General features: G+C 41.3%; 1 protein-coding gene across 1 annotated transcript; it reads left to right on the top strand.

Annotated features, from left to right (window-relative positions):
- Positions 1 to 278: 278 nt before the first annotated feature.
- On the top strand, positions 279 to 23,848 carry Vnn1 (vanin 1). Its single transcript, XM_041654089.1, has 7 exons — positions 279 to 670; positions 2,579 to 2,709; positions 15,437 to 15,629; positions 16,775 to 17,066; positions 18,723 to 19,081; positions 21,760 to 21,930; positions 23,230 to 23,848. The coding sequence occupies exons 1-7, from the start codon at positions 458 to 460 to the stop codon at positions 23,407 to 23,409; spliced, it is 1,539 nt and encodes a 512-aa protein (XP_041510023.1). The 5' UTR covers positions 279 to 457; the 3' UTR covers positions 23,410 to 23,848.
- Positions 23,849 to 24,985: the final 1,137 nt, after the last annotated feature.

Here is a 24,985-nt window from a genome sequence, read left to right on the forward strand (position 1 = left end):
CAAAGCAACAGCTTTCCCTAATGGGCTTCCACAGAGCCCAGACCAAAACTGCTGCAAAGTCCGGCTCCGAAGAAGGGATATCCCTAAAGTCATTTTGGAGATGGGCTGAAATCGGGATATGGACATCATCCACGTTTATCCCTCAACTCTAGAGATACAGCTCCAAAGCTTTTTTCGGGTAGGGAGCTCCAGCCCCGCCCACCCTCCCGTGTGACCTCCAGGCAATGGGTGGGGCTCACTCAAGAGAAGATAAGTAACCACAGTTGCCTTCTGGCATTTTTGACTGGAGAACCAAGGACCTTTCTGCTACAGTTGCTCTCAGGGACAAAGATTTCTTGAAGTTAACCTTTTAAATTTATTTGGAAGCTTACTAACGTCTGGGAACTACGCCACCCGTGCTTTTGTTTATACAAATCGTAAGCCTCCCTTGGGTTTTCAGCTCTCTCTGGACTTCAGCATGAGTGCATCCCGCTGGCTGGCTTGTGCGGTGCTGTCTGCCTTCTGTGTTTTACGAGCCAGCTCTCTGGACACGTTTGTGGCAGCTGTTTACGAGCACGCCGTGATCCTGCCTAGTAGCACACTGTTGCCTGTGTCTCACAGTGAGGCTCTGGCATTAATGAATCGCAATCTGGATCTTCTGGAAGGAGCGATCGTAGCAGCAGCAAAGCAGGTATCCTCTTCCATCTCAAGTCCCGAGAGGGATGGGGGTAGGGGAGTGTGCGGGAGTGCCTGGGAGGGGTGGAGGTGGTTCTCAGGGAACTGGGTTACTGTCAGGGTCAGTAATATTTACAATATTAGCATAGCCAACGTTCTTTGTTTTATTAGAACAGTTTACTTCAAAACTATTATATATACCTAACAAACGGAGCGAACAAAGATGGAAATATTTTGCTCATTATTTAAGTAGGACTTTGGGGAAGTGGCTATATATTGAATATTTTCGTTTCCATTTTCTGCTAACCATGGAGGCTAAAGTATAACCAGGACAACAGGACAACAGGGACCAGTTGCTCTTCTTCTTCTTCTTCGAAAAAAAAAATATTTCTTTATGTGTATGAGTGTTTTGCCTGTGTGTACCTCTGTGTACCAGGTGTGTGCCTGGTCCCTTCAGAGGACAGAAGGCATTGGCTCTTTTGGAAATAGAGTCCCAGGCAGTTGTGAGCAACCTTGAGAGTGCTGAGACTTGAACCTGGATCTTCTGGAAGAGCAGTTAGTGTTCTTAGTCTGAAGCCACGCCCCCTTCATTAATATTTTAAACTATAATAGCATCAGTGTATGTTTGTGCTCTGGTTTGTAGGAATCAGATAAGTTTAAAATCTGACCAGACAAGATCTGGAGTGTTCCAAGGGTGTGGCCACACAGACTTCCCACTTATAGTCCGGAAACAATTAAACCGGTTACAAACTCCTTCCACTAAGTATCACGGTCACCAGTTCATTTTAATTTCACCATCAAAGTATATGTGTCAATGTTCTTGAATCGGATGAAGTGTAAAGTTTAAAGCAAACTCTAAAGTGTGGTCAAGCTACAGGGGTGTAAGTAAGATTCTCATAGGTCAGTTATAGACCAGGGACATGGAAAGCCAGGTAACAGTAATAAATACAAACACACTGGGTAGCTGGTGTAATGGCACACACTATTAATCCCAGTGATCCAAAAGCAGAGGCAGGTAGATCCCTGTGAGTCTCAGGCTAACCAGGGCTGCATACACAGTGAGATTGAGTCTCCAATAAAAATTTTCTATATATTAAAATGTAAAAGATTGTTCCATATTGATATTGCATTTCACCCTTAGTCCAAACTGTTTCTTTAAGGAGCACGGCAACCTTCAAGGTGGATCTCCAGTTCCAAAGTATGCAGGTTAGCTGAGAGATTATGCTAAGCAAGGAATAGCCTAGCTGACCTGTGTACGAGGTCCTTCCTCCCTCGGAGTGGGAATCATGTTCGTGAGTGCTGTGTAGGAGAATCCTGAGGCAGAAACAGGGATTGAGTTATAAATCAGTCCAGGCAGGCACAATTGACCAAAGTTCAAAGAGGGGTTGACTTGGGGGAAGAAATAGGTTTATAATTAATGGGAACAGGGGTCTACAGAGCAGCGAATGGTATAGACAGCAGTTAATGTTCATGAAAATTCTCACCAGTGTGAAAATGGCAGGATATTTAATTAAGATAAAGGGGCTTAGCAAAGTCAGATGTATACTTGTAATCTGAGTGCTTGGGAGATGGAGGCAGGAGGCTGAGGAGTTTAAACTTATTCTAAACTATACAGTTTGTTTGAGGACAGGCTGGGCTACATGAGATCCTGTCTCAAAACAAAACAAGGCAAAGCAGCTTGCAAAAAGAAAAATAGAGAAAATAGAATAAGATTAAAAGGTGCCCAAATAGCTATTTTCCACTTAATTCCAACCCCCCTCCCCTCTCTCTGAGATGGCATCTCTCTCTCTCTAGTTCTGGCTGGCCTCCACACATGGAGCTCCTCTACCACACCCAGCTTGCCACTTAATTTTCAGCTCTTCCTGCAGCTCTTCTCTGACTGTTTGCCTGTGGGAGAAGTGTTTTAACTCTCTGTTTCTAACAGGGCGCACACATTATTGTGACTCCAGAAGACGGGATATATGGCATGCATTTCACCAGGGATACTATCTACCCCTACTTGGAGGATATCCCGGACCCTCAAGTGAACTGGATCCCCTGTGATAATGCAGACAGGTGAAGAAACAGTACATGGAGGGGAGTAGGTAGGAGGGCATCTAGGGGGGAGTGTGGGGAGGGTAGATATGATCAGATTTTACTGTATACATATGAGAATCTCTCAAATAGAAACAGGAAGAAATTCAAACCCGGTGTGGTGCACACATTTAATCCCAGCACTCAGGAGGCAGAGGCAGGTAGACCTCTGTGACTTCAAGGCCAGCCTGGCCTACAGAGCAAGTTCCATGACCCCCTTTCCCACAAAAAATAAAACATGAAAAATTCAATTATGAACCTCTAGTTGTTTTACTTGGGAAAAAGGCTGTTGAAAACATCGAGCAGGTCCTGTGTTAGTCAGACTGCCACTGCTATCTAAAAAAGGAGACCCAGAGTTTCAGAGGTTTTAATCTACACTCATCTGTTGTGTTAATAGCGGCGGGCTAGTTTCCTGGCATTCAGCTGCACGGCTAGCTTTACCCGAAATAATTACACGGAAACTATATTCTTTTAAACACTGCCTGGCCCATTAGTTTCAGCCTCTTAACTCATTTCTAATAATCTATGTAACACCACGAGGTGTGCTTACCAGGAAAGATCTTAACCTGCATCTGGTCTGGAGTGGGAGAACCATGGCGACTCCCTGACTTAGCTTCTTTCTCCCAGCATTCTGTTCTGTTTACTCTGCCTACCTAATTTTATGTCCTATTAAAGGGCCAAGGCAGTCTCTTTACTTAACCAATGAAATTAACACAAGCCAGAAGACTCTCCCCCATCATTTCCCCTTTTTCTGTTTAAACAAAAAAGAAAGGCTTTCATTTTAACATAGTAAGATTACATATAACAAAACAGTTATCAAGCAAGAATTATAGTTACAATATTTATATCTATTTTATCTTTTATCATAACTAAGGAAAACTGTAACTATAACTAACCATTCTTCAACTCCATCAAAGACTCCAGAAGGATATAATATTACCTAAGCAAACAAGAAATCCAAAGCTCTAGAAATGACAGAGACATCTCGCTGCCTGTACAGTCACCCAAAGTTCCTTTGTACCGTTGGGGCATCCATCTTCGGCCTACAGGCCCATAGTATCCAGCAGACATTTCCATGAAGCAGGAATTTTCAAAGACAGTTCAGTCACTTTCTGCTGTGTCCTGCAGAATGTCTCACAGACTCTCTTGAATCAGGAACCCCGAAAGACCATATCACCTTTTGGCAAGTTCAGCAGCCCTCTCTCTGTGGGTTCTCTGTGTCTAGTTTATGCAACAGTTCAGGCAAGAGCAGTTTCTTGCCTAAATGGCTATCAAGCTCCGTAAGGATCCTCTTCGATGCCCATCTTCCTCTTTAAGTAGATTGGCGCTGTCAGAAGCAGACGTGTCTCATTGTCGTGAAAAACCCTAAGTTATTAAAATATTTTAAATGCCATATTCTGCAGCCTTTGAGAGATATGAAGAATGCCTATCTGAAATATATCTCTATATATCTAGAAAATCTAACTAACATGACTACAAGCTTTACTATTTTTGATGATTATCCATTAACAACCTATATTTCTTAATTATACAGTACATTTTTAAATGAACTACACAGTCACAATACCTTAGTCAAGATCAAGAAATACATATACATATAACAAAATTGACCTTAAAATCCATACCAATATAAATTATTCATATCTATATCATATCCCCCTTTAAATGTAAAAGAACATTTATAAACAATATTTTGGGAACATGGGCGCAGTTTTTTTCTCTCCAAACTGCTTCCTGCTGAATGGGGGCGCTGTTAATCAGATCATTTAGGGTGTAACCTGTGTGTCAGGTTTATCTCAGTTGGCAGTTGAGTGAAATAATTTTTTTTCCATTTTTTTATTGAGAAAAGGAGAAAAAAAAAACAAGTTTCCACCTCCTCCCAGCCTCCCATTTCCCTCCCCCTCCTCCCACCCTTCTCCCCCTGGCTTTGTGGGAGCCTAGCCAGTTTGGATGTTCACCTTCCTAGAAATGGATGGAGAGGGGAGGACCTAGGACTTACCACAGGGCAGGGAACCCTGACTGCTCTTTGGACTGGAGAGGGATGGGGAGAGGAGTGAAATAATTTTTTGAGGGTGTTCACAGCAACTTTTCGGGAGGTCATGGTCTATCATACCATATCGGGATAGAATCAATACACAGGGTCTGGTCCTCTGTGAAAATAAAAGAAGACCCTCTCTAAAGCATCATATCCTTAGACCCAAGTTTTGAAATCGTAATACCCTTATATCAATTCTGGTTTAGCTTGGCATCCCATGTAATGAAATGTCTCTCTGTACTTAGCTCCTTCACACTCAAAAATTGTAAAGAAAACACAATGTACGTAATCCGGACTCTCTGTGAATTTTCCATTTTTATGTGGCTTATTTTTTTATTTCTTTTAATCTCTTAACTATCTGTACTCTGTCTCTTTAAAGACTTTACCCTTTTTTTTTAAGACACTAACTTTATTCTTTATATTCTTTTTCTTCTCTCTCCCAAGCCTACGTACATTTATCCAATACTGTGACTCATTTAGTGGTCTGAATCTGTCCTATTGTGAATCTGCAATTTTTTACTATCCAGGAGCACTTTTGATTTACGCCTTAAATCACTAAGTGCTTAAGAATCTAAGCTGTGACATTCCTAGGTCAAAAACAGGTATTGCCTGCTTGTCCTGTCCAGTCCAACATGGCGGAGCTGCTTGTGCCTCTGAGCTGTGGCACACACTGTTCCAGGCACACAGCAAGTCTACATTGGAGCCACACTCAGCAGTTCAATTCTGAGACTGAGCGTGCGGCACAGAAACTCTTTTCATCCAAGTTACAGCCAAATCTGACACGTAGAGCACTACGCAGTCTAAAAACACGTCTCTGTATGGCAGCAGGAATCCTCCATGCTCCTCCGCCTGCCTCAGCCTGATTCTGCCATCTGTCCAGGTGCAGGCGAGGAGCTCTGAGCCATCAGCACGGTCTCAGAACCCTCTCCTTCTGATCCCAAGCAGGAACACAAACATCCAGTCCCATAAAAGCCACTGAAATGCATTAAAGCCAGAGTTCACGCTGGCAGCACAGCCCCAAGAAACTGAGCTTTAAAATGACACAGCATTTTTTCTGCTGCTGTTGCCGAATCAGGAAATCTCTCTAAAGCATGCAACCAACAAACAGCAAAAATCTGTGTTTAACTCTCTCTCCCTTATTTTTAAGCCTTTTAGGTTTTTAAGTGGATTTAGTCCATCACATCAGGCGCCACTCTGTTGAAATAGGAGCAGCGGGCTGCGTCCCCGGCACCCGGCTGCCTGCATGGCTAGCTTTACCCGAAATAATTACATGGAAACTGTATTCTTTTAAACACTGCCTGGCCCATTAGTTCCAGCCTCTTATTGGCTAGCTCTTACATATTGACCTAACCCATTTCTAATAATCTGTGTAGCCCACGAGCTGGCTTACCAGGAATGATCTTAACCTGCGGCTGCCTGGAGTGGGAGAATCATGGCGACTCCTTGACTCAGCTTCTTTCTCCCAGCATTCTGTTCTGTTTACTCCACCCACCTAAGGGTTGGCCTATCAAATGGGCCTAGGCAGTTTCTTTATTAATTAACCAATGAAAGCAACAGATTAGAAAGTAATCACTCCCACATCATTGAGATTCTTACTTTCCTCAGGATTTGCTGTATCTTCTCTTCAAAATAGGGGAAGGAGGTGGTCTCTTATACCCTGGTACTTAAGATCAGGTTTTAAATAATGGAGCATTTGTGCAAAGATTGCTTTTTCTTTGTCTGTATATGTGTGTTCAGAAGCAGGTATTTAGATAAGGACCTTGCTATCAAGAGCCCAGAGTCCTTGTTACCCAGTTCGCTTCCCAAGCAGTGTGTACACTTCACCAAAAAAAGGACAGCTTCCTGTTGCAAGGTTAGGGTTGGGAGATGAGTAGCCATGGCTAATTAGAACAGAAATGATGGAATTAACTTACGTTTACATTTTGGACCTTTGAATAGACTACCAAATTCCAAAATAGTTAAGACAGATTCTACAGTGCAGTGGTTGTCTAGGTAGAGAGTCAGATTCCACAGTGTTTGTTGCGGGAGGTCCTCCCACTCCTCCAGCCTATAGCTGCTGAGATACCAGCCCATTGGGGCGTGGTCTCTCTCCCTTTAAAAAAGCGGCCACGTCCCTCTCCTCTCTCTCTTCACTTCCTGCTCCGCCAGCGACTAGACTCCCTTCCTGGTTGCGTAGAGGGCTGTTGCCTGGGACAGTGATCTGTAAGTTTTTTCCCCTTTAAATAAATACCACCCTATTAATCATAATTCCAAACTGGTGTGGCATTTTTTGTGACTTATGCCTTCATTTTGGCGCCCAATGTTTGGTTTTAGAACCTCTCCTTTCCCCGCTCGGCTGCCGGCTGTGAGTTCGGCTTGGTGGGAGCCCTCCCTTCCTCAGCCACCGCCTGTGCCTTGCAGCGGCGGCCTTGGCCTCCCCACGTGGATTTAAACTCCACAGGCCCGCGTAGTCTCTGCCTGTGTGGTTTGCTCTTTTCTGAGCCGTTTTTAAATCTCCCTTGCAAGCACAGCTCTTAAGTGGCATGAGCCAGAGCACGCAGTTGCTGAAAACTGCAACCCCTCAGGGTGACTCTGTCACGTGGAGGCATAAGCGGCTTTCAGGTTGCTCTTCTCTACCCCTGGATTCTGGGTTTCTGGTTCCATCCCTGGAATTGATTTAGTTACATTTACTTTGTTGAGAAACTTGCATTTTCCAGTTTTTAACATCTACTAAGGCACTGAAACAGGACCCCGTTTTCATCGCGACTCGGCAACAGTGCCACCTGCTGGATAATAGGTAATATGGCAGTTTTCGTTTCTAATGCAAATTTTACTGCTTTGTTTTCACTAATACAATGGATTAGTAAATTTATATTTACTAATACAGTGGATTACATCATACAAGGTTTATATGATTATGGGGATACCTTGATTTGCTTGTTACTAGGTTTCAGTTTTCTTTTCCATATTCTATCATTAAGGAAGAATATGGCACTCCTAAGAACGATAGAATCTTTACGAACTAATAATGAACAACTAATTGACAGGATTAAAATTATTGAAAATCAGAGGTTATCTGAACAAGTGGATACTATGACAGACAAAACTGACTCCATATCCAAGGGTATTAGAAAGTTACCTGAAAGGGTTTAGGCTGTTGAATTTGACGTTCAGACTTTATCACAAAGTTTTGATAAGGTAACAGACAGAATGTACCTCCAAGATGGGAATCTACATGATATACAAGAAAAGTTTAAGGAGGACATGTTATCTTTGAAGGAAAAAATTAAAGCTTTGAAATCACAGGTGCAGAATGGGGACCCAAAAATTGATGCCTCAGTGATATCACTGGAAATATATACAGGTCAGGAGATTCAGGATTTAAGAGAGATAATGATAAAAAGATTTGAAAAGATTGGAGAAATTATTGCAGCTGGTGAACAGAGTAAGGAGGCACAAGGACAGGATATAATGCCTTCACCAGCTATTAGAACTGGCTTGCCCAGGGTTCTAGCAACATACCCTATAGTTAATTCTGACAAAGCGTCAACTTCTAAAGGCTCAAAGGGAGTCAGAGAAGCTAGATGGACGCCAATAGCAATGAATGATCTGAAAGAAATTAAGCAAGCTGTTGTTAATTTTGGCTTGCACAATGCATATGTAAAGAAAATGATAAGGACTTGGGCTTCTAATGCTAGAGCTACCCCCCATGATTTCCATCAGTTAGTGTCTGCAGTTTTAGATAATGGACCTTCCTTGATGTTTGGAATTTATTTCAGAGAAGAATCCAAACATATGGGACAGCAAGGAAGAGCAAAAGGTGTTGAGGTTTCCCACGACCAAATTCTTGGTGCAGGAGAATATGCTGATCCACAGGTCCAAGCTCTTTATGATGATGAAGTACTGTGTCTATGTCACCAAGCAGCTTTAAATGTTTGGAATAGGATACAAGATCCAGCAAAACGGGTTGAATCATATACCAGAACTAGGCAGGGACAGAGAGAACCCTTTATTGACTTTTTGCAAAGATTAATTAAGGCTCTGGACATAGGGGTAACAGACCCAGAAGCTAGACGAATACTTCTTGAATCTCTAGCTTTTGAGAATGCAAACATAGAATGCAAAAAGATAATTGGGCCTTTAAAGTCTAGATCAGCACCTATGGATGAATGGATTCAGCATACGATGAATGTTGAGACGTTTAGTTATAATGATGAATCTTGGGTAGGAGAAGCGATTTCCAAAGCAATGAGGAGACATCAAACTGCCAGGTGTTTTAATTGTAGTAAATTAGGACATTTTCAAAGGGATTGCAGGCAAAGAATTTCTAGGAATAATACCTCTTCTGGGAATGACAAAAATAGGAGACCTCGGCCTTCAGGTATATGTAGTAGATGTGGTAAAGGCCGGCATTGGTCCAACGAATGTAGGTCAACAACAGACAGACAGGGCAATCCGATATCATCGGGAAACTCCTTGAGGGGCTTCTCGCAGGCCCCCAAGCCAACAGTGGCCCAGTCATTCCCAGTCACAATGGAGAACGTGCCTCACCAAGAAAATTAAAAGCTCCAATTTCTGCTGTAAAAAGTAATACTGGTCTAAATGTGGAGGATGAGTCAAAAAACCCAGTAGGACAGAGTAAACGTATATTTTGGCAGACTTCTATTAAGAATCAAAGACCAAAGCTAAGAGTCTGTATAAATGGCACTTTTATTGAAGGCTTATTAGACACAGGTGCAGATGTAAGTATCATTACCCCAGAATCTTGGCATCCGAATTGGCCTCTTCAAGAGGTAGATGTTCAGTTCCTGGGAATTGGAACCCTATCTCGTGTAAAACAAAGCACAAGATGGGTTGAATGCATAGGGCCCGAAGGGCAAATAGGAAGACTATATAGCCAATATTGCCATAAATTTATGGGGCCGTGACCAGCTACAGCAATGGAATACCCAGATTAACATTCCCGTAGTTCCAGGAACTCATAATTCTGGGAAGGATATGATGAGGTATTATGGAAAAAGGTCACCAGCCATTCAGGCTGTACAAGAGCATACAGCAAATACCAAACTTTTAGAGGTACCAACAGCCCTACCTTTAAAATGGCTAACTGAGAAGCCAATATGGATCAAACAGTGGCCTCTAGCTGAAGATAAACTACAGGCATTGGAACAGCTGGTGCAAGAGCAACTAGATGCTCACCATATTGAAGAATCAATCAGCCCTTGGAATTCTCCTGTGTTTGTTGTAAAAAAGAAATCTGGTAAATGGAGAATGGTGACAGATCTAAGAGCTGTCAACAAAGTAATTCAACCTATGGGCCCACTACAAGCTGGAATTCCTTTGCCTTCTCTGTTACCAAAAGGATGGCCTCTTATAGTTATTGATTTGAAAGATTGTTTTTTCACTATACAAGAAAAGGATAGAGAAAAATTTGCCTTCACAGTGCCTACTTATAATAATTCTCAGCCTAATAGGAGATATCAATGGACTGTCCTCCCACAGGGAATGCTCAATAGTCCTACATTGTGCCAATATTTTGTAAGTAAGCCATTGGAAATAATTCATAAACAATTCCCCAAGTCCATAATTTATTATTACATGGATGACATCTTGTTATCTGATTCAAATAAAGATACTTTAGAAAGGATGTTTGAAGAAGTAAAGAAAGTCTTGCCTAGGTGGGGATTACAAATTGCCCCTGAAAAGATTCAAAGAGGAAATTCTATTAATTACCTAGGTTACAGAATAGGGTTAGAGAAAATTAAAACGCAAAAGGCACAAATTAGGAGAGACCGGTTAAAGACTCTTAATGACTTCCAAAGATTGTTAGGAGACATTTCCAGTCTACGACCAGCTGTTGGGATAACACCTGATCTAATAGTTCATTTAAACAAAACCTTAGATGGTGATAAAGATTTGAATAGTCCAAGAAAACTGACAGCTGAAGCAGAAAAGGAACTGACAATGATTGAGGAAAAATTACAGGAGGCACATGTGGATAGGTTGAACCCAAATCTTAGCTGCATCCTAGTCATATTGCCTTCCAGAATTTCCCCTACAGGGATTCTAATGCAGAGGGAAGATATTATTTTAGAGTGGATATTATACGTAATAAACCAAGTAAAAAATTAAAAACTTATGTGGAAAAAGTCTCTGAATTAATTATAAAAGGTAAGCTGAGACTTCGTCAACTAGCAGGTATAGACCCAGCAGAAATTATAGTGCCTTTTACTACTGAAGAAATAAAAAAGTTATGGGAAGACAATGAACCGTGGCAAAGAGCTTGTGCTAATTTTTTGGGAGAAATTAATAGCAACTATCCCAAAAGTGGTAGACTTAACCTCATAAAAAGAACTTCTTGGATTCTTCCTAGAATTGTATGTGATGCTCCAATAACTGGAGCCCGTAAGTTCTATACTGATGCAAATAAATCAGGGAAAGCATGTTACAAGTCAGATGAATTGAGTAAGGTGGAACAAAGCCCTTATAATTCTGTCCAGAAGGCAGAATTATATGCCATTCTTATGGTGCTAAGGGATTTTAAAGAACCTCTTAGGGCTGGAGAGATGGCTCAGCGGTTAAGAGCATTGCCTGCTCTTCCAAAGGTTCTGAGTTCAATTCCCAGCAACCACATGGGTGGCTCACAACCATCTGAAATGAGGTCTGCTGCCCTCTTCTGGCCTTCAGGCATACACACAGAAAGAATATTGTACACATAATAAATAAATAAATATTTTAAAAAAAAGAACCTCTTAATATAGTTACAGATTCACAATATGCAGAAAGAGTTATCTTGCATATTGAAACTGCTGGATTTATACCAGATGACACAGAGTTGACTTCATTGTTTATCCAGGTACAAGACATAATCAGGAACAGGCTTTGTCCAATGTACATAACACAATCCGGTCCCATACAGGTCTGCCTGGTCCTCTAGCCCAAGGCAACGCTGAGATTGATCAATTATTGATTCAAAGTGTGTTGCAGGCCTCAGAATTTCATAAGAAGCATCATGTCAATAGTAAAGGCCTAAAGAAAGAATTTTCCATTACTTGGCAACAAGCTAAGGACATTATAAAGAGATGTCCTACTTGTTCTTTCTATAATCAAACACCGTTGCCTGCAGGGTGTAACCCAAAGGGTACTAAGAGAAATGAAATCTGGCAGATGGATGTGTTCCACTTTATGGAATTTGGTAAATTAAAATATGTACACCACACCATAGACACGTATTCAGGTTTTCAATGGGCTACTGCCCTGAGCTCAGAAAAGGCTGATTCAGTAATCACACATTTATTGGAATTTATGGCTATCATGGGTATACCTGCACAAATAAAGACAGATAATGGTCCAGCATATGTATCTAAGAAAATGAAACGCTTTTTTGATTATTATAATATAAAACACATTACAGGTATACCAAATAATCCTACAGGTCAGGCAGTTATAGAAAGATCAAATCGTACTATAAAGGATATGCTGAACAAACAGAAAGGGACCGAAAATACCCCCAGAAATAGATTACATAATGCTTTATTAACCTTAAATTTTCTTAACGCTAATGAGAAAGGAACGACAGCAGCAGAGAGACATTGGATAATGGAAAAGTCTGCTGAACTAAATCAACCGATTTATTTCAAAGATGTGCTGACCTCTCAGTGGAAGCCAGGAGATGTGCTACGTTGGGGAAGGGGTTTTGCTCTTGTTTCCACAGGAGAAGAAAAATTGTGGATACTATCAAAATTAATAAAGTTTCGATTTGAAGAGGAGAAACCTCTTGGAAAGGAGAAATGACAACTCATCCACAATGATGATATTCATACAGGTGGTAAGAAAAACATATAGAATAGGGGCAGGGTTCTGTTCCTATCTCCACAGGAAAACACTCATCTTTGAAAAATTCAAGGGACCCTGGATATTTGGATACTGACAGATGGAAAAATACCTGCCCAATAGGAAATATCAAGAAAACTGAATGGGTTGTGTAAGTAATATTAAACCATATTTCTAAATTTATAAAGCTGGTTTTGAAGTTGGACTCTGGCTCAGTCCCTCTCCAATTCCAAGCCTGTTAGTAAGAGAAAAACCCAGAGTTTCTGGAGTTTCTGTCTCATATCAAGAGCCATGATATGGGACAGAAAGAAATATGAGTTTAGAAAACATCTTTGCTTTTCTTTATATCTATCATACTTTTCATTGAATATATCTATCATGCCTTTCAGTGAATATATACATATATGTCTATATGATTAATGTTTAAGTTTTTCACAATGAACAATGAGTTTTTCCTGAAGTGACATTTGAAGTTTCCAGGAAGAAGATGGGCCCCATAACAACAACTCCACCTGGTTGATATGACGTCATGATATTGACAGTGCTACTACAAGACCTGCTTTGGGTACCAGCTGCACAAGACAGTTCTAACTTGGTTAGCTGAAATGGTGCACATCTTATACAACATTTTGGCCAGACCTGCACAAAATACCCAGAGACTATTTGCAATTTTAAAAGACATTGATCTTGAAATTTAACCATCATTTTACTTTCACAGGATCCCCCAGAAAGAACGTTGCCCCCATGACAGCTGGAAGTAATTCTAGAGGATGAAGTCTCCTCTCCCAGTAAAGTTTGCCCTTGGGTTTAGGGACATCGTTTAGGGATTGATTATAATTAGTATATGATTGAGGGTTGGGGGAGGAATTTTATAAGCTCAGGGATCATTTTGAAAAAAAAAAGAGGGATGATTGGATAATAGATTTGTAATTGTGAGTTACTGTTTTTAGACAAATATATTGGTATAGATTCTTGTATATTGATACAAAGTTAAATTATATTGACTATTGTATGCATGCATGTTTCTACCTCTGTTTAAAACATTTTTTATGTATTGACATATATTGTATTGATATATATATATATATATTGTATATATTTACTATATTGCAGTGTACATTTCTACCTCTGATTAAGATACTTATATAATATTTGTGTATTGATATATATTTACCTACTGCAATGTATATTTGTACATTGTTTATATTGGGAGGTCATTGTCCTCATTTGTTTCACAGTCGTTTATTTTCTTAGTCTTTAAGTTAGATAGATATTGAGAATTATATAGATTAATAGTCATCTAAGTTTGTCATTTATAATTAGACTAATCAGGTTTTTTAGATATATAGAGATTATACTCAGTAAGATAGATAATCTTCAACTTCTTCAAAGAGCTGTAGAAAATGGCCTTTAATCTAACTCAGAGTTTTGTGGTAGTGAGACACAATTGCTCCTGGCAACAACACTCTATTCCTGAGAGAATGTTGAGCACCAAAGACACTCCATCTGGAGCCTTCTTTTTGGCAGAACTGGCCTTGGGGCAAAGAAATGCCCATACCTCAACGACTGACAAAGATACAGAGCATGCATCAGTGGATAAAACAGGACTGTCATATCCTGCCAAGACAGGGTAAGATAGTTTTGAAAAGTTGCTTGCCTTAGAAAATGGTATGTCAGTTATGTTAGGCCTTAGCCAAAGTTGGTTGCTTCAACACTGCTAATGTGACTTTGGGTGATTGCCCAGGTAGCTAGTTGTCTCTGTGTTTTGTTGCATATTTTGGAAGTTGTTTTACTGAACTTCCTAATTACCCAGGTAACATTATTTCCCTTCTCAGATCTTCGATGGGGTTGAAGACTATATAAATGTAGTTACTTTCTCTCATGACTTGGCCAAGTTATTTAGTATACAAGACCAAGCTAGTTAGAATAGGATATTTGTACTTAATGTATATAATTTCATAGTAGCTTTAGAACTCTCTTATTTAAACAAAAGGGGGAGGTGTTGTGGGAGGTCCTCCCACTCCTCCAGCCTATAGCTGCTGAGATACCAGCCCATTGGAGCGTGGTCTCTCTCCCTTTAAAAAAGCAGCCACTTCCCTCTCCTCTCTCTCTTCACTTCCTGCTCTGCAGGCGACTAGACTCCCTTCCTGGTTGCGTAGAGGGCTGTTGCCTGGGACAGTGATCTGTAAGTTTTTTCCCCTTTAAATAAATACCACCCTATTAATCATAATTCCAAACTGGTGTGGCATTTTTTGTGACTTACGCCTTCAAGTGTTCTCTATTCTTCTATCTTTCCAGCGTTCTTCTAAGTTTGTTTGTGGTTTTTTTTTTTGTTTGCTTTTTGTTTTTCAGGCAGGGTTTCTCTGTACAGCCTTGACTGTCCATCCTGGAACTTGTTCTGTAGACCAGGCTGGCCTCGAACTCACAGAGATCCTCCTGTCTCTGCCTCCTGAGTGCTGGGATTAAAGGCATACACCACCACTGTCCAGCTTTATTCTTCTAGGTTTTGATTCACACATAGTGCTTCCTCTACTAGGCCTGGTTTCATGAACAGAGCATGGAAGGTTTTGCTTTATAATATCTGAAATATGCTGCAGATGTTTTGAAATGAATATACAATGGCATGTACACTTATAGATTTGATACATATTATGATTCAAAAGTAGGTATGGCTGGACTCTTTACCCCAGAATATTTTTCTACTGCCAGTTTCTCACTATTAGTGTCCTCTAACGTCTCTTGTATTAATCCTTTTTGCCTACTTATTAATTGGAATCATTGTATATACCTAACCATAGATTTTTGTTAAAAGCTAATGCAGATTTTTTTTTTTAAATTTCTCTCCCAATGGACATGTACCAGATTTGGCTACACCCCGGTACAGGAGAGACTCAGCTGCCTGGCCAAGAACAACTCAATCTATGTTGTGGCCAACATGGGAGACAAGAAGCCATGCAACACTAGTGACCCTCAGTGTCCTCCTGATGGGCGTTTCCAGTACAACACTGACGTGGTGTTTGATTCCCTGGGTAAACTGGTTGCGCGATATCACAAGGTAACACTGATTAATGAATTAGCTAACTGAATGACAATGGAATATAAGGGAGGAGAGCAATTGTTATTTACAGCAATAAACGACCTTCAGAGGGAGAGTGGTGACAGCACAGGAGGATTTAGATGTAACCAATTCCTATAAGGAGACCGGTGCATCCAGCAACCTGGGAGTCTGCCAACTGGGGTATGTGAATGCAGTTGGGTTTTTTCTTTTTTTAATTTTTTATTTTTACTCTTTGGGGGCCCACCACCCAGTTCCTAAATAAGTACATGGAGACTTTTTCTTACTGATGAATGCCTGGCCTTAGCCTGGCTTCTTTCTAGGCAGTTTTTCTAACTTAAATTATCCCATTTCTATTTAGATACATTTTGCCTCTGGACTTTTGGCCTTTCTTTATTCTATATGTCTTTCTTTCCTTCTTATTCCGTGGCAGGCTGTGTGGCTGGGTGGCTCACCCCTGGCATCCTCCTCTCCTTTTTTTCTCGCTCCTAGCTTTCTGCTCTCTAGATTTTTTTTTCTTATTTATTCTCTCTGCCTTCCAGTCCCATCTATCCTTTTTCCTAGCTATTGGCTCTTTACTAGGCCAATCAGGTGTCTTAGACAAAGTAACATAGCTTCAGAGTTAAATAAATGCAATGCAAAAGAATGTAACACATCTTTGCACCACTAAACAAACGTTCCCCAGCATAAACAAATATAACACGTCTTCAACTAATATTTCAACAGGTGAGAGTCACCTGAAGCCACCTTCATCGAACTACTCTGTCATCTTTCGGGTTTTGACTTTTACATGGGTCAAAGATGAATTAAAAGGGCCTTATGGGGCAGATTTAGTCCTAAGGAAGGAGCACAGCTCTTTGCCCATGGCGAGGTGTTTGGTCAGGGGCTGTCTGTTTCGCTGTCATTTTGTAAGATTGAAGACCGTCTGTATAGACAGGTGCACCCATACATACCGTCTGTACTGGGAAGGGAGTTGCCAGCTCCATCCTACTGGAGTACCTCTCATTTTCCAAAGTGCTGCTCTTCCATAAAGACGGTGGTCACAGATGTAACACACACTGTTGAATGAACACATTTTACACGTAGAGTAACGTCCTGGGAAGCTTCAAAGAATTTTATTCCTCTGCATGGTTTGCCTATAACAGCAAAACCTTTTCATGGGTGAAGAACAATTCAATGCACCCGTGGAGCCTGAGTTCGTGACTTTCAACACCCCGTTCGGAAAGTTTGGGATCTTCACATGCTTCGATGTACTCTTCCACGATCCCGCTGTCAGCCTGGTGACCAAGTTCCAGGTGGACACCATACTCTTCCCAACCGCTTGGATGGATGTTCTACCCCATTTGGCAGCCATTGAATTCCACTCAGCTTGGGCTATGGGCATGGGGGTCAATTTCCTCGCAGCCAATATACATAATCCCTTGAGGAGAATGACAGGTAGGTAATGTGTGGTCTTTGACCTTTAGTTAGAAAGAGCATTTAAAAAAATAGCTTGTATATCTTTTATTTTTCAACTCCCATTTTCATTTTACTTTTTTAACTTTCTTTTTATTTATTTTATGTGTCTTTTACATCATGTATCAGGATCCTATTCATTTCCACATTCCGTCACAACTGTCCACTGCCCCTGACCGCACCCCCCCCCCGCAATAAAACAAAGGTTAAAGGAAAACAGAAAAAAGGGGGGAAATTAAAAAAAAAATCTCATCACAGAACCGCAGGGTGACACAGGGAGTCATGCAGTAAGCCCTTTTATCCATATATCTTCACTTGCAAGTGTTCATTACCATGAGTCATTGGTCTGGTTCAAGGCCTTTGGTTTCTACTGCACCATCAATGCTGGTTCCTCATTAGGACTCTTGTTTCCCTGTGTTGTGGAGATCCAGCAGCATTGGGTCTGCGTGTCAGGTCCCCTCACATACTCCAGATTACAGATGGGGTGGATGTTGGGGCAGGCCAAGTCATAACCCTGGGTCTAGCTGAGCAGCTGCAGGATTGGTCCACCTGCCAGTTCTCCCCTGTCCTCCCCACCAGGGTGAGCTCGCCAGGATTGCCCTGGCTAATTTCCCTGTGAGCAAGGGGTGGACCAGTTTTCTTGTTTCCATGCTCTCAGGGTAAGCTTTCTCACACCTATACCATCAGGGCCAGCTCTATTGTGTTGCCCAGGTAAGGTACAGGAGCCACTCTCCTGAGTGCTGCAGTTGGTGAGGGACAGGGACAGCCCTTCCCTTCTTATGACCCCCATGCCAGCTCCTCCACCTGTCTCAGGTGTTGATGGGCAGGGGGTGGGGGAGCACATCTCTCCTCTGCCTATGCCACCATGTTAGATGTCAGCCCCTACTTTTTAAAGTTAATATATTCTATCTTTTTTATAGAAATTACTTATTAAAGATTTATTTATTTATCTTATATATATATAGGTATTTTGCATGCATGTGTGCAATACCCTTGGAGGGCATCAGATCCCCGAGACTGGAGTTGCAAACAGTTCTGAGTCACCATATCGGTGCTGGGACTTGAACCCTGGTCCTGGGTAAGGGTAGCCAGTACCCTAACCTCTGAGCCACTTCTCTAGCCCAACTCTTAATTTTGAATATTTCGTTGGGATATGCTGTGCATTTATTCTTTATTAAAGTCTTTTGTAACTGGGTGTGATGAAGAACAGCTGTAATCTCAGCACCGGGGAGACTAAGGCTGGAAAATCCTGAGTTCGTAGCCAGGCTGGGCTACATAGTGAATTGAAGGCTAGTTTGGATTATATAGACAGACGCTGACTTAAAACAAACAAACAAACAAACAAACAAAACCCAATAAATAAAGAATAATAAAGACCCAAATAGAACATGCCTTCATTTGCAGATTTATTCACTATTTTTCAGTTTGAATATTTATTTAATATTATTCAACATTCATCCTTTACATGTTTTTATTGTCATGTTCTATGTATGAATTTCCTCTTGTGTTTGTTCCCAGTCAACATATATTACAGAAATGAGTGAAGTATATTTCTTAGATAGGGTAAAATGATGAGTTTCAGGTAGAAGTGACAAACACAAAGTCTCCTTATTTTCCCTTTTCCAACCGTATTTCCAGGAAGTGGCATCTATGCACCAGATTCCCCAAGGGCCTTTCACTATGACAGGAAAACCGATGAGGGCAAACTCCTTCTCGCGCAGCTGGAGTCCCACCCACGCCACTCTGCCGTGAACTGGACCGCATATGCCAGCAGTGTAGACGCACCCGCAACGGGAAACCAGGAATTTCAGAGCGTTGCTTTCTTTGATGAGTTTACCTTTGTGGAGCTAAAAGGAATCGCAGGGAATTACACGGTTTGCCAGAATGATCTCTGCTGTCATCTAAGCTACCGGATGACTGAGAAGCGAAGTGATGAAGTCTATGCCCTTGGGGCCTTTGATGGACTGCATACCGTGGAAGGGCAGTATCATCTGCAGGTAAGGCCACTGTCGGGAAAGTTCCTGGATCAAATGCACACAGCTGGGTAAAACTGAATATCAGATTATCAGTAGAAGATTGTTTTTCTTAGGGTACACAAAAAGGAAATATTTTAGTCCGGGTTTCTATTCCTGTGATGAAATACCATGATCGAAAGCAAGTTGAGAAGTGTCTTGGTCACTGCTCTGTCACTGCGAAGAGACTCCATGACCAAGGCAACTCTTAAAAATAATTGGGTCTTGTGTACAGTTTCAGAGGTTTAGTCCATTATCATCATGGCCAAGAGAATGTTGCACAAAGTCAACCATGGTGCTGGGGAAGTAGCTAAGAGCTCTCTACATCCAGATCTGGAAGCATCAGAAAGAAACACTGGATGTGGTTTGGGATTTTGAAACATCAAAGTCCAAACCCCAGTGACACACTTCCTTCAAAAGGGTCACACCTCCTAATCCTTTCAAATAATGTCACTCCCTGGTGACCAAGCATTCAAATCCTTGAGCCTATGGGGGCCATTTTTATTCGATTCATCACAAGGAATAAAGGGTTTATTTTGCTTACACTTCCACAATCACTAAAGAAGTCCAGGTTGGAAGCTGAAGAGAGGAGCTGATGCCGAGGCAGTGGAGAGCGGGAACGCCAATACTAAAATTATTCAAATTACAGATCAAGGATGATGTAGTACCTAGGATATATGTCCTGCATGTTTAGGCATTCTCTGAGTGCTCATCAATGCCTGCCTTGCTTTATAAAGGATTTAACACCAAGCATGCACTCAGTGCTCAGTATAGAGAGAGTTGTCCCCTAAGATTGTTTCCAGAGTAGTTTTTTACTGAGATTTAGGCATCTCCCAGTCCTCAGGAGGAAGGATGTGGGCATCTCTCAGTCAGTCCTCAGCAGGAAGGATGCAGGCATCTCTCAGTCCTCAGCAAGAAGGGTGCAGGCATCTCCCAGTCCTCAACAGGAAGGATACAGGCATCTTCCAGCCCTTAACAGGAAAAGGGGCCTATTACAGAATGCTGAGATAGTCTGCATTTTGATTCCTTGGTCTGGCTATCAGCTTATCTCATTTGAAATCTTGCTCTCCTACTAGGACTATTTGTTAACAGTTTCTGCTCTATCTAATCTATTCTGTATACTATTACAAAATAAATTACAGTGCTTTTTCTGATTATGTGACCTTCTTGCTGAATATTCCTCACTAAACTACTAATTGACAAATCGAATGCTTGAATATAGGCAACCCAGGAAGTCTTGTGTGTGGTCCCTGTATCCACTACTTACACATGCTCTGGGATTCTGTGTATCGAGATGCTGCTAGCATTTATCCCAAACTTCCAGCATCTATGGAATCTCTACATGCCGATAAAATTTTATTCCTTTATCAATGGTGGCTCCCACCTGCTCACCTTTCATAGCATTTTCCAGCTGTTATCCTTGCCATAAAGGACGCTTGCCACATCTGTAGGACCTTCATCACTCCTCAGCTAGGTTATTAGCTTCATTTATATGTTTCCAGGACATCCTCTGTTTGGTTTCATCCATGTCATAACAAGTCACATTCATCACATACTTGAGACCTACAGCCCTGGAAAGATGGAACTGTGCCTACTGGGTGACATTTTGCTTACTGTGCAAATGCTCCAGCCATGTTTCTCATTTCCACAACATTTGAGTGCTCAGGGTGTACTAGATGCATAACAGTGTTAGTGATGGAAGACTGAGTGCGAGCTATCCACTGGAGGAGTACAGTGCCTAGGGGAGCAGAAAGCCATGTGAGCATGCAGTTCCTCAGGGATTGACCTGTGATAGAGCGTAGTCTGAGCATTTGGCTGAAAGAGGATCAACTGGCTGAATTTGATCTAATCTGGAGATCCAGGGACATTTCTAGAGCTGCTGCTTGTGAGAAGAATGGGAGTGTGAAGGTATCCTTCACAGACTTAAATATCTATGTTAGATCCCTTTGGTGGTACATTACTTGAAGCACTCAGGACTGACATAGTTTATAACTAAGTATATTAGTTGGTCAGCAATAAACCAAATGACTCTAATAAGGAAGAAACATTTTACTAGCTAAAGATGCAGAGGCAGTTTTCTAGAACAGGGCATGCCAATTGTCTTCCTTCCTTCCTTCCTTCCTTCCTTCCTTTCTTCCTTCCTTCCTTCCTTTTTTCTTTCCCTTCCTTCCTTTCCCCCCCTTTTTTTTGTTTTAGAGTCTGGCCTGGAACTAGCTCTTGTAGACCAGGCTGGCCTCGAACTCACAGAGATCTGCCTGCCTCTGCCTCCTAAGTGCTGGGATTAAAGGCACGCACCACCACCGCCGAGCCCTTTCCCTTCTTTTTTATTATTGTTATAAAAATGGGTTCCTATTATGTGTCCCTGAGTATGTAGTTCAGATTAGTCATGAACACTTGGTTCTGCCTCAGTCTCTAGAGAACTCAGATTATAGGCCTATGTCACCACATTCAGCCTATCTGTGACTTCAAGTTTTACAGAGTAGAGAGCATCAAACTATTGAGTGAATGAAAACATCTTCACCCAGCTCTAAGGTAAAATTAACAAGTAAACATACAGGGTATAGCATGGCCCTTTGATGCATGACCGCACTGTCGAGTGACCAGATGAAACTAATGATACACCCTTCTTGACTCTGACGGCTCCCTTTGTGCTTCTCATCCAGATCTGTACTCTGCTGAAGTGTAAGACCACCAATGTACACACCTGTGGGAGTTCGGTGGACATGGCCTCTACCACATTTGAAATGTTCTCCCTCAGCGGCACTTTCGGGACCCAGTATGTCTTCCCTGAGGTGTTGCTGAGTGAAGTCAAGCTTGCACCTGGGGAGTTTCAGGTATTGATCTTTGCTTGATGTAGTCAGCTAACTGAGTAGAAGAGTGTAACAATGAGGGCCAGCTTGTTGGGGTTTCTGTCTCGCCCAGTACCCCACAGCCAGCAAGCCCCCAAGAAAATCACACAGAGATATCCGTAAGTTATAAAACTGATCGGCCCATTAGCTCAGTCTTCTTATTAGTTCTTGTAGCTTATATTAACCCATTATTCTTATCTATGTTAGCCACATGGCTTGGTACCTTTCAGCCGGGTAGGTTACATCTTGCTTCTCGGTGGTCTGGCCTGGAATGGGAGCAGGAGCTTCCGGCTTCCCAGAATACTCCTGTTCTCTTTTTCCACCTCTACTTCCTGTCTGGTTTTCCCGCCTATACTTCCTGCCTGGTCAATCAGCATTTTATTAAAATATATGATTGACAGAATACAGATAATTCTCCCGCACCAGAAGAGGAAGCATTTTGACATCAAAACTTACCCCCAAATCTTCCAAGGTAACATTGTCTTTGGGGATCATCATAAAAGACCCTGTGCAGATGGGATTTCTTGCCCAAAGATTAGTATAATCTGCATGTCCCTTTTTGTCCTTATATGGAGGAATCTGGGCTTTTCAAGGTCTGCTGAGTAGGAAAATGATTCAATGATAGTTGAATACTTCATGACCCTTCTCAACAGAGAAGCTGCTTAGAATCACTGGCTGGCCTAGGGCTTAATGCCCAGTAAGATTACAGGAAAAAAGGAGGGAAGGAAAAAGTGAAGGAGAGAGAATTCTACAGTGGTTGTTGTCTGTAAGAAGGAGAAGCTCCAAAGCCCAGAAAGAATGGCTTGCTTCATAACATAATATGGCCTCTGAGTCACATTGTTCACTACTGGGCAGGTCTCACTCACATCCCTTCCTTACAGGAGTGATTGTAGGGGTGAGGGCTCACTGTGGGAGCTTAGGAGCCATGGGGAGCCAGTGACAGTAATGGGCACAGTCCAAACCCCACCTTGCCCCACTGCTCCTGACTTTTTGCCATGTCTTCATGGGTCTGAAAGGGCCAAATTAGAAGCTCCTACCTCCAATTTGTCATGTTAACTAATTCATGGCATGTTTCCCAGACAAGCACATTGTCAGGCATCAGTTCCATGCATTAAATAATAAATGAGCCAGTGTCAATTCTGCACTTTAAATTTTCTTACCCCCTGCAACATTTTAAATCTTGCAAAACCACAGTCAGGCCATCATTTTAAGCTGTCTTATGAAAAGTACTGTGGGATGATTGTAGCTTCAATAGACCTTATCTACTTTCTGTGTTTTAACCAGGTGTCAAGTGATGGGCGTTTGTTTAGCCTGAAGCCAACATCTGGACCTGTGTTGACAGTCACTCTGTTTGGGAGGTTGTATGGGAAGGACTTGGCATCGAATGCTTCCTCAGACTTCATAACTCACTCACTGATGCTGCTAATGCTCATTATGATACCTATTATACATTACTTATGCTAGTAGAATTTTTATGCTCTTTATTTTATTTGGAATAATTTAAAACTAGTGGATGAAGGAAAGACCTGTTTGTCCACAGTGGTCTCTGTGGACCATGAATACAGGGACTTTTCTTCTTTCTTTCTTTCTTTCTTTCTTTCTTTCTTCTTTCTCTCTCTCTTTTCTTTCTCTTCTTTCTTTCTTTCTCTCTCTCTTTTCTTTCTCTCTCTTTCTTTCTTTCTTTCTTTCTTTCGTTCTTTCTTTCTTTCTTTCTTTCTTTTCTTTCTTGAGAAGCATATGCACCCTGGATGTATTTCAGGACAATTAATAGAACTTTGAGCCTTGGTCTGCCTTGGAACTGAACTGTTAGACCAAATGAGAGTCACACATTTTATTCAGATGAAATAAAAGTTACAATTAAAAGACATGTCAGAATATAATAAATATTTACAAGAGGTTTGAATATTGTTGCCTCATTATTATATATATTCTACTCAATTAAGCTTAAGATTTCCAATGAGTTTGTTCATTTATTCTGTTAAGTATCTTTATAAACAATACATTTCCATTCTCTTATAGGCCAAATACAAATCCTGTCCCTTTAATTATTAGTTTTTGTTTGTTTTTCAAGACAGGGTTTCTCTATGTAGCCCTGGCTGTCCTGGGACTCGCTCTGTAGACCAGGCTGGCCTCAAACTTACAGAGAACTATTTGTCTCTGCCTCTCGAGTGCTGGGATTAAAGATGTGTACCACTTCTGCTCTGCTGTCCCTTTAATTCTTAAATTGAAGTCCCAACTCCTGTGACCTCAGAATGTGACTGTTTGGGGAAATGGTGAATTTAAAAGAGGTACCATGAAATCATCAGCATGAACTTTAGTCCAATATGACTGACGTCCTCAGGAGAGATTTAGAACAAAACAACATTGCGGGAGGCTGGTATGAACACAGAAAAGGATAGCCATCTACAACAAGGAAAGGGACCTCAGAAGAAATTGAACTTGCTAATATATTGAACTTCCAGGCCCCCAGAATCACGAGATAAAAATTTCTTTTTAAGTGCTCCAGTCTTCGACTCTCTGTTACAGCAGTTCAAACAAACAACAACAAAACCAACAAAGTTCCTCCTTGGCCTCATTTTCAAATCTAAAGATTTGGACAAAATGATAGCTAGGTCCTATCACTGAGACTCTAACAAAAATTCCCAAGAAGATGGCTCACACATGGACAGTACAGCCACCAGATCACTGAGTAGCTGCTAGAACTAGGAAACCAGACAGTCTCATTTTGGAAACTATGTTTAATATAAAACTAAATGTTCTCTTTCAGTAATAGCAAAATAGTTAGATATTATACCACTTAGAGAAACAAAGGGTAACTTTTAAATAAATAAAAGGAAATCTCTGGAGGATAGTCCAGACAGCACTATTATATTATCAGTGTCTTCTAAAACAAAATGTGCCCTTCTGGAAAGGAGAGCAGGAACTCACAGTCCTGATTCAGTATGGTGTTGCTCTGTGTGTGTATGTATGTGTGTATACACATAAGAGAATATATGTATATGTGCCTATTCTTGTTTTTGAGTATGTGTGTGTGTGTATG

Source organism: Microtus oregoni, unplaced genomic scaffold (genome assembly GCF_018167655.1).
Source record: "Microtus oregoni isolate MIOR12 unplaced genomic scaffold, Mior012 000006F_ref0000085, whole genome shotgun sequence".
In the NCBI taxonomy this organism is placed as follows: Eukaryota; Metazoa; Chordata; class Mammalia; order Rodentia; family Cricetidae; genus Microtus; species Microtus oregoni.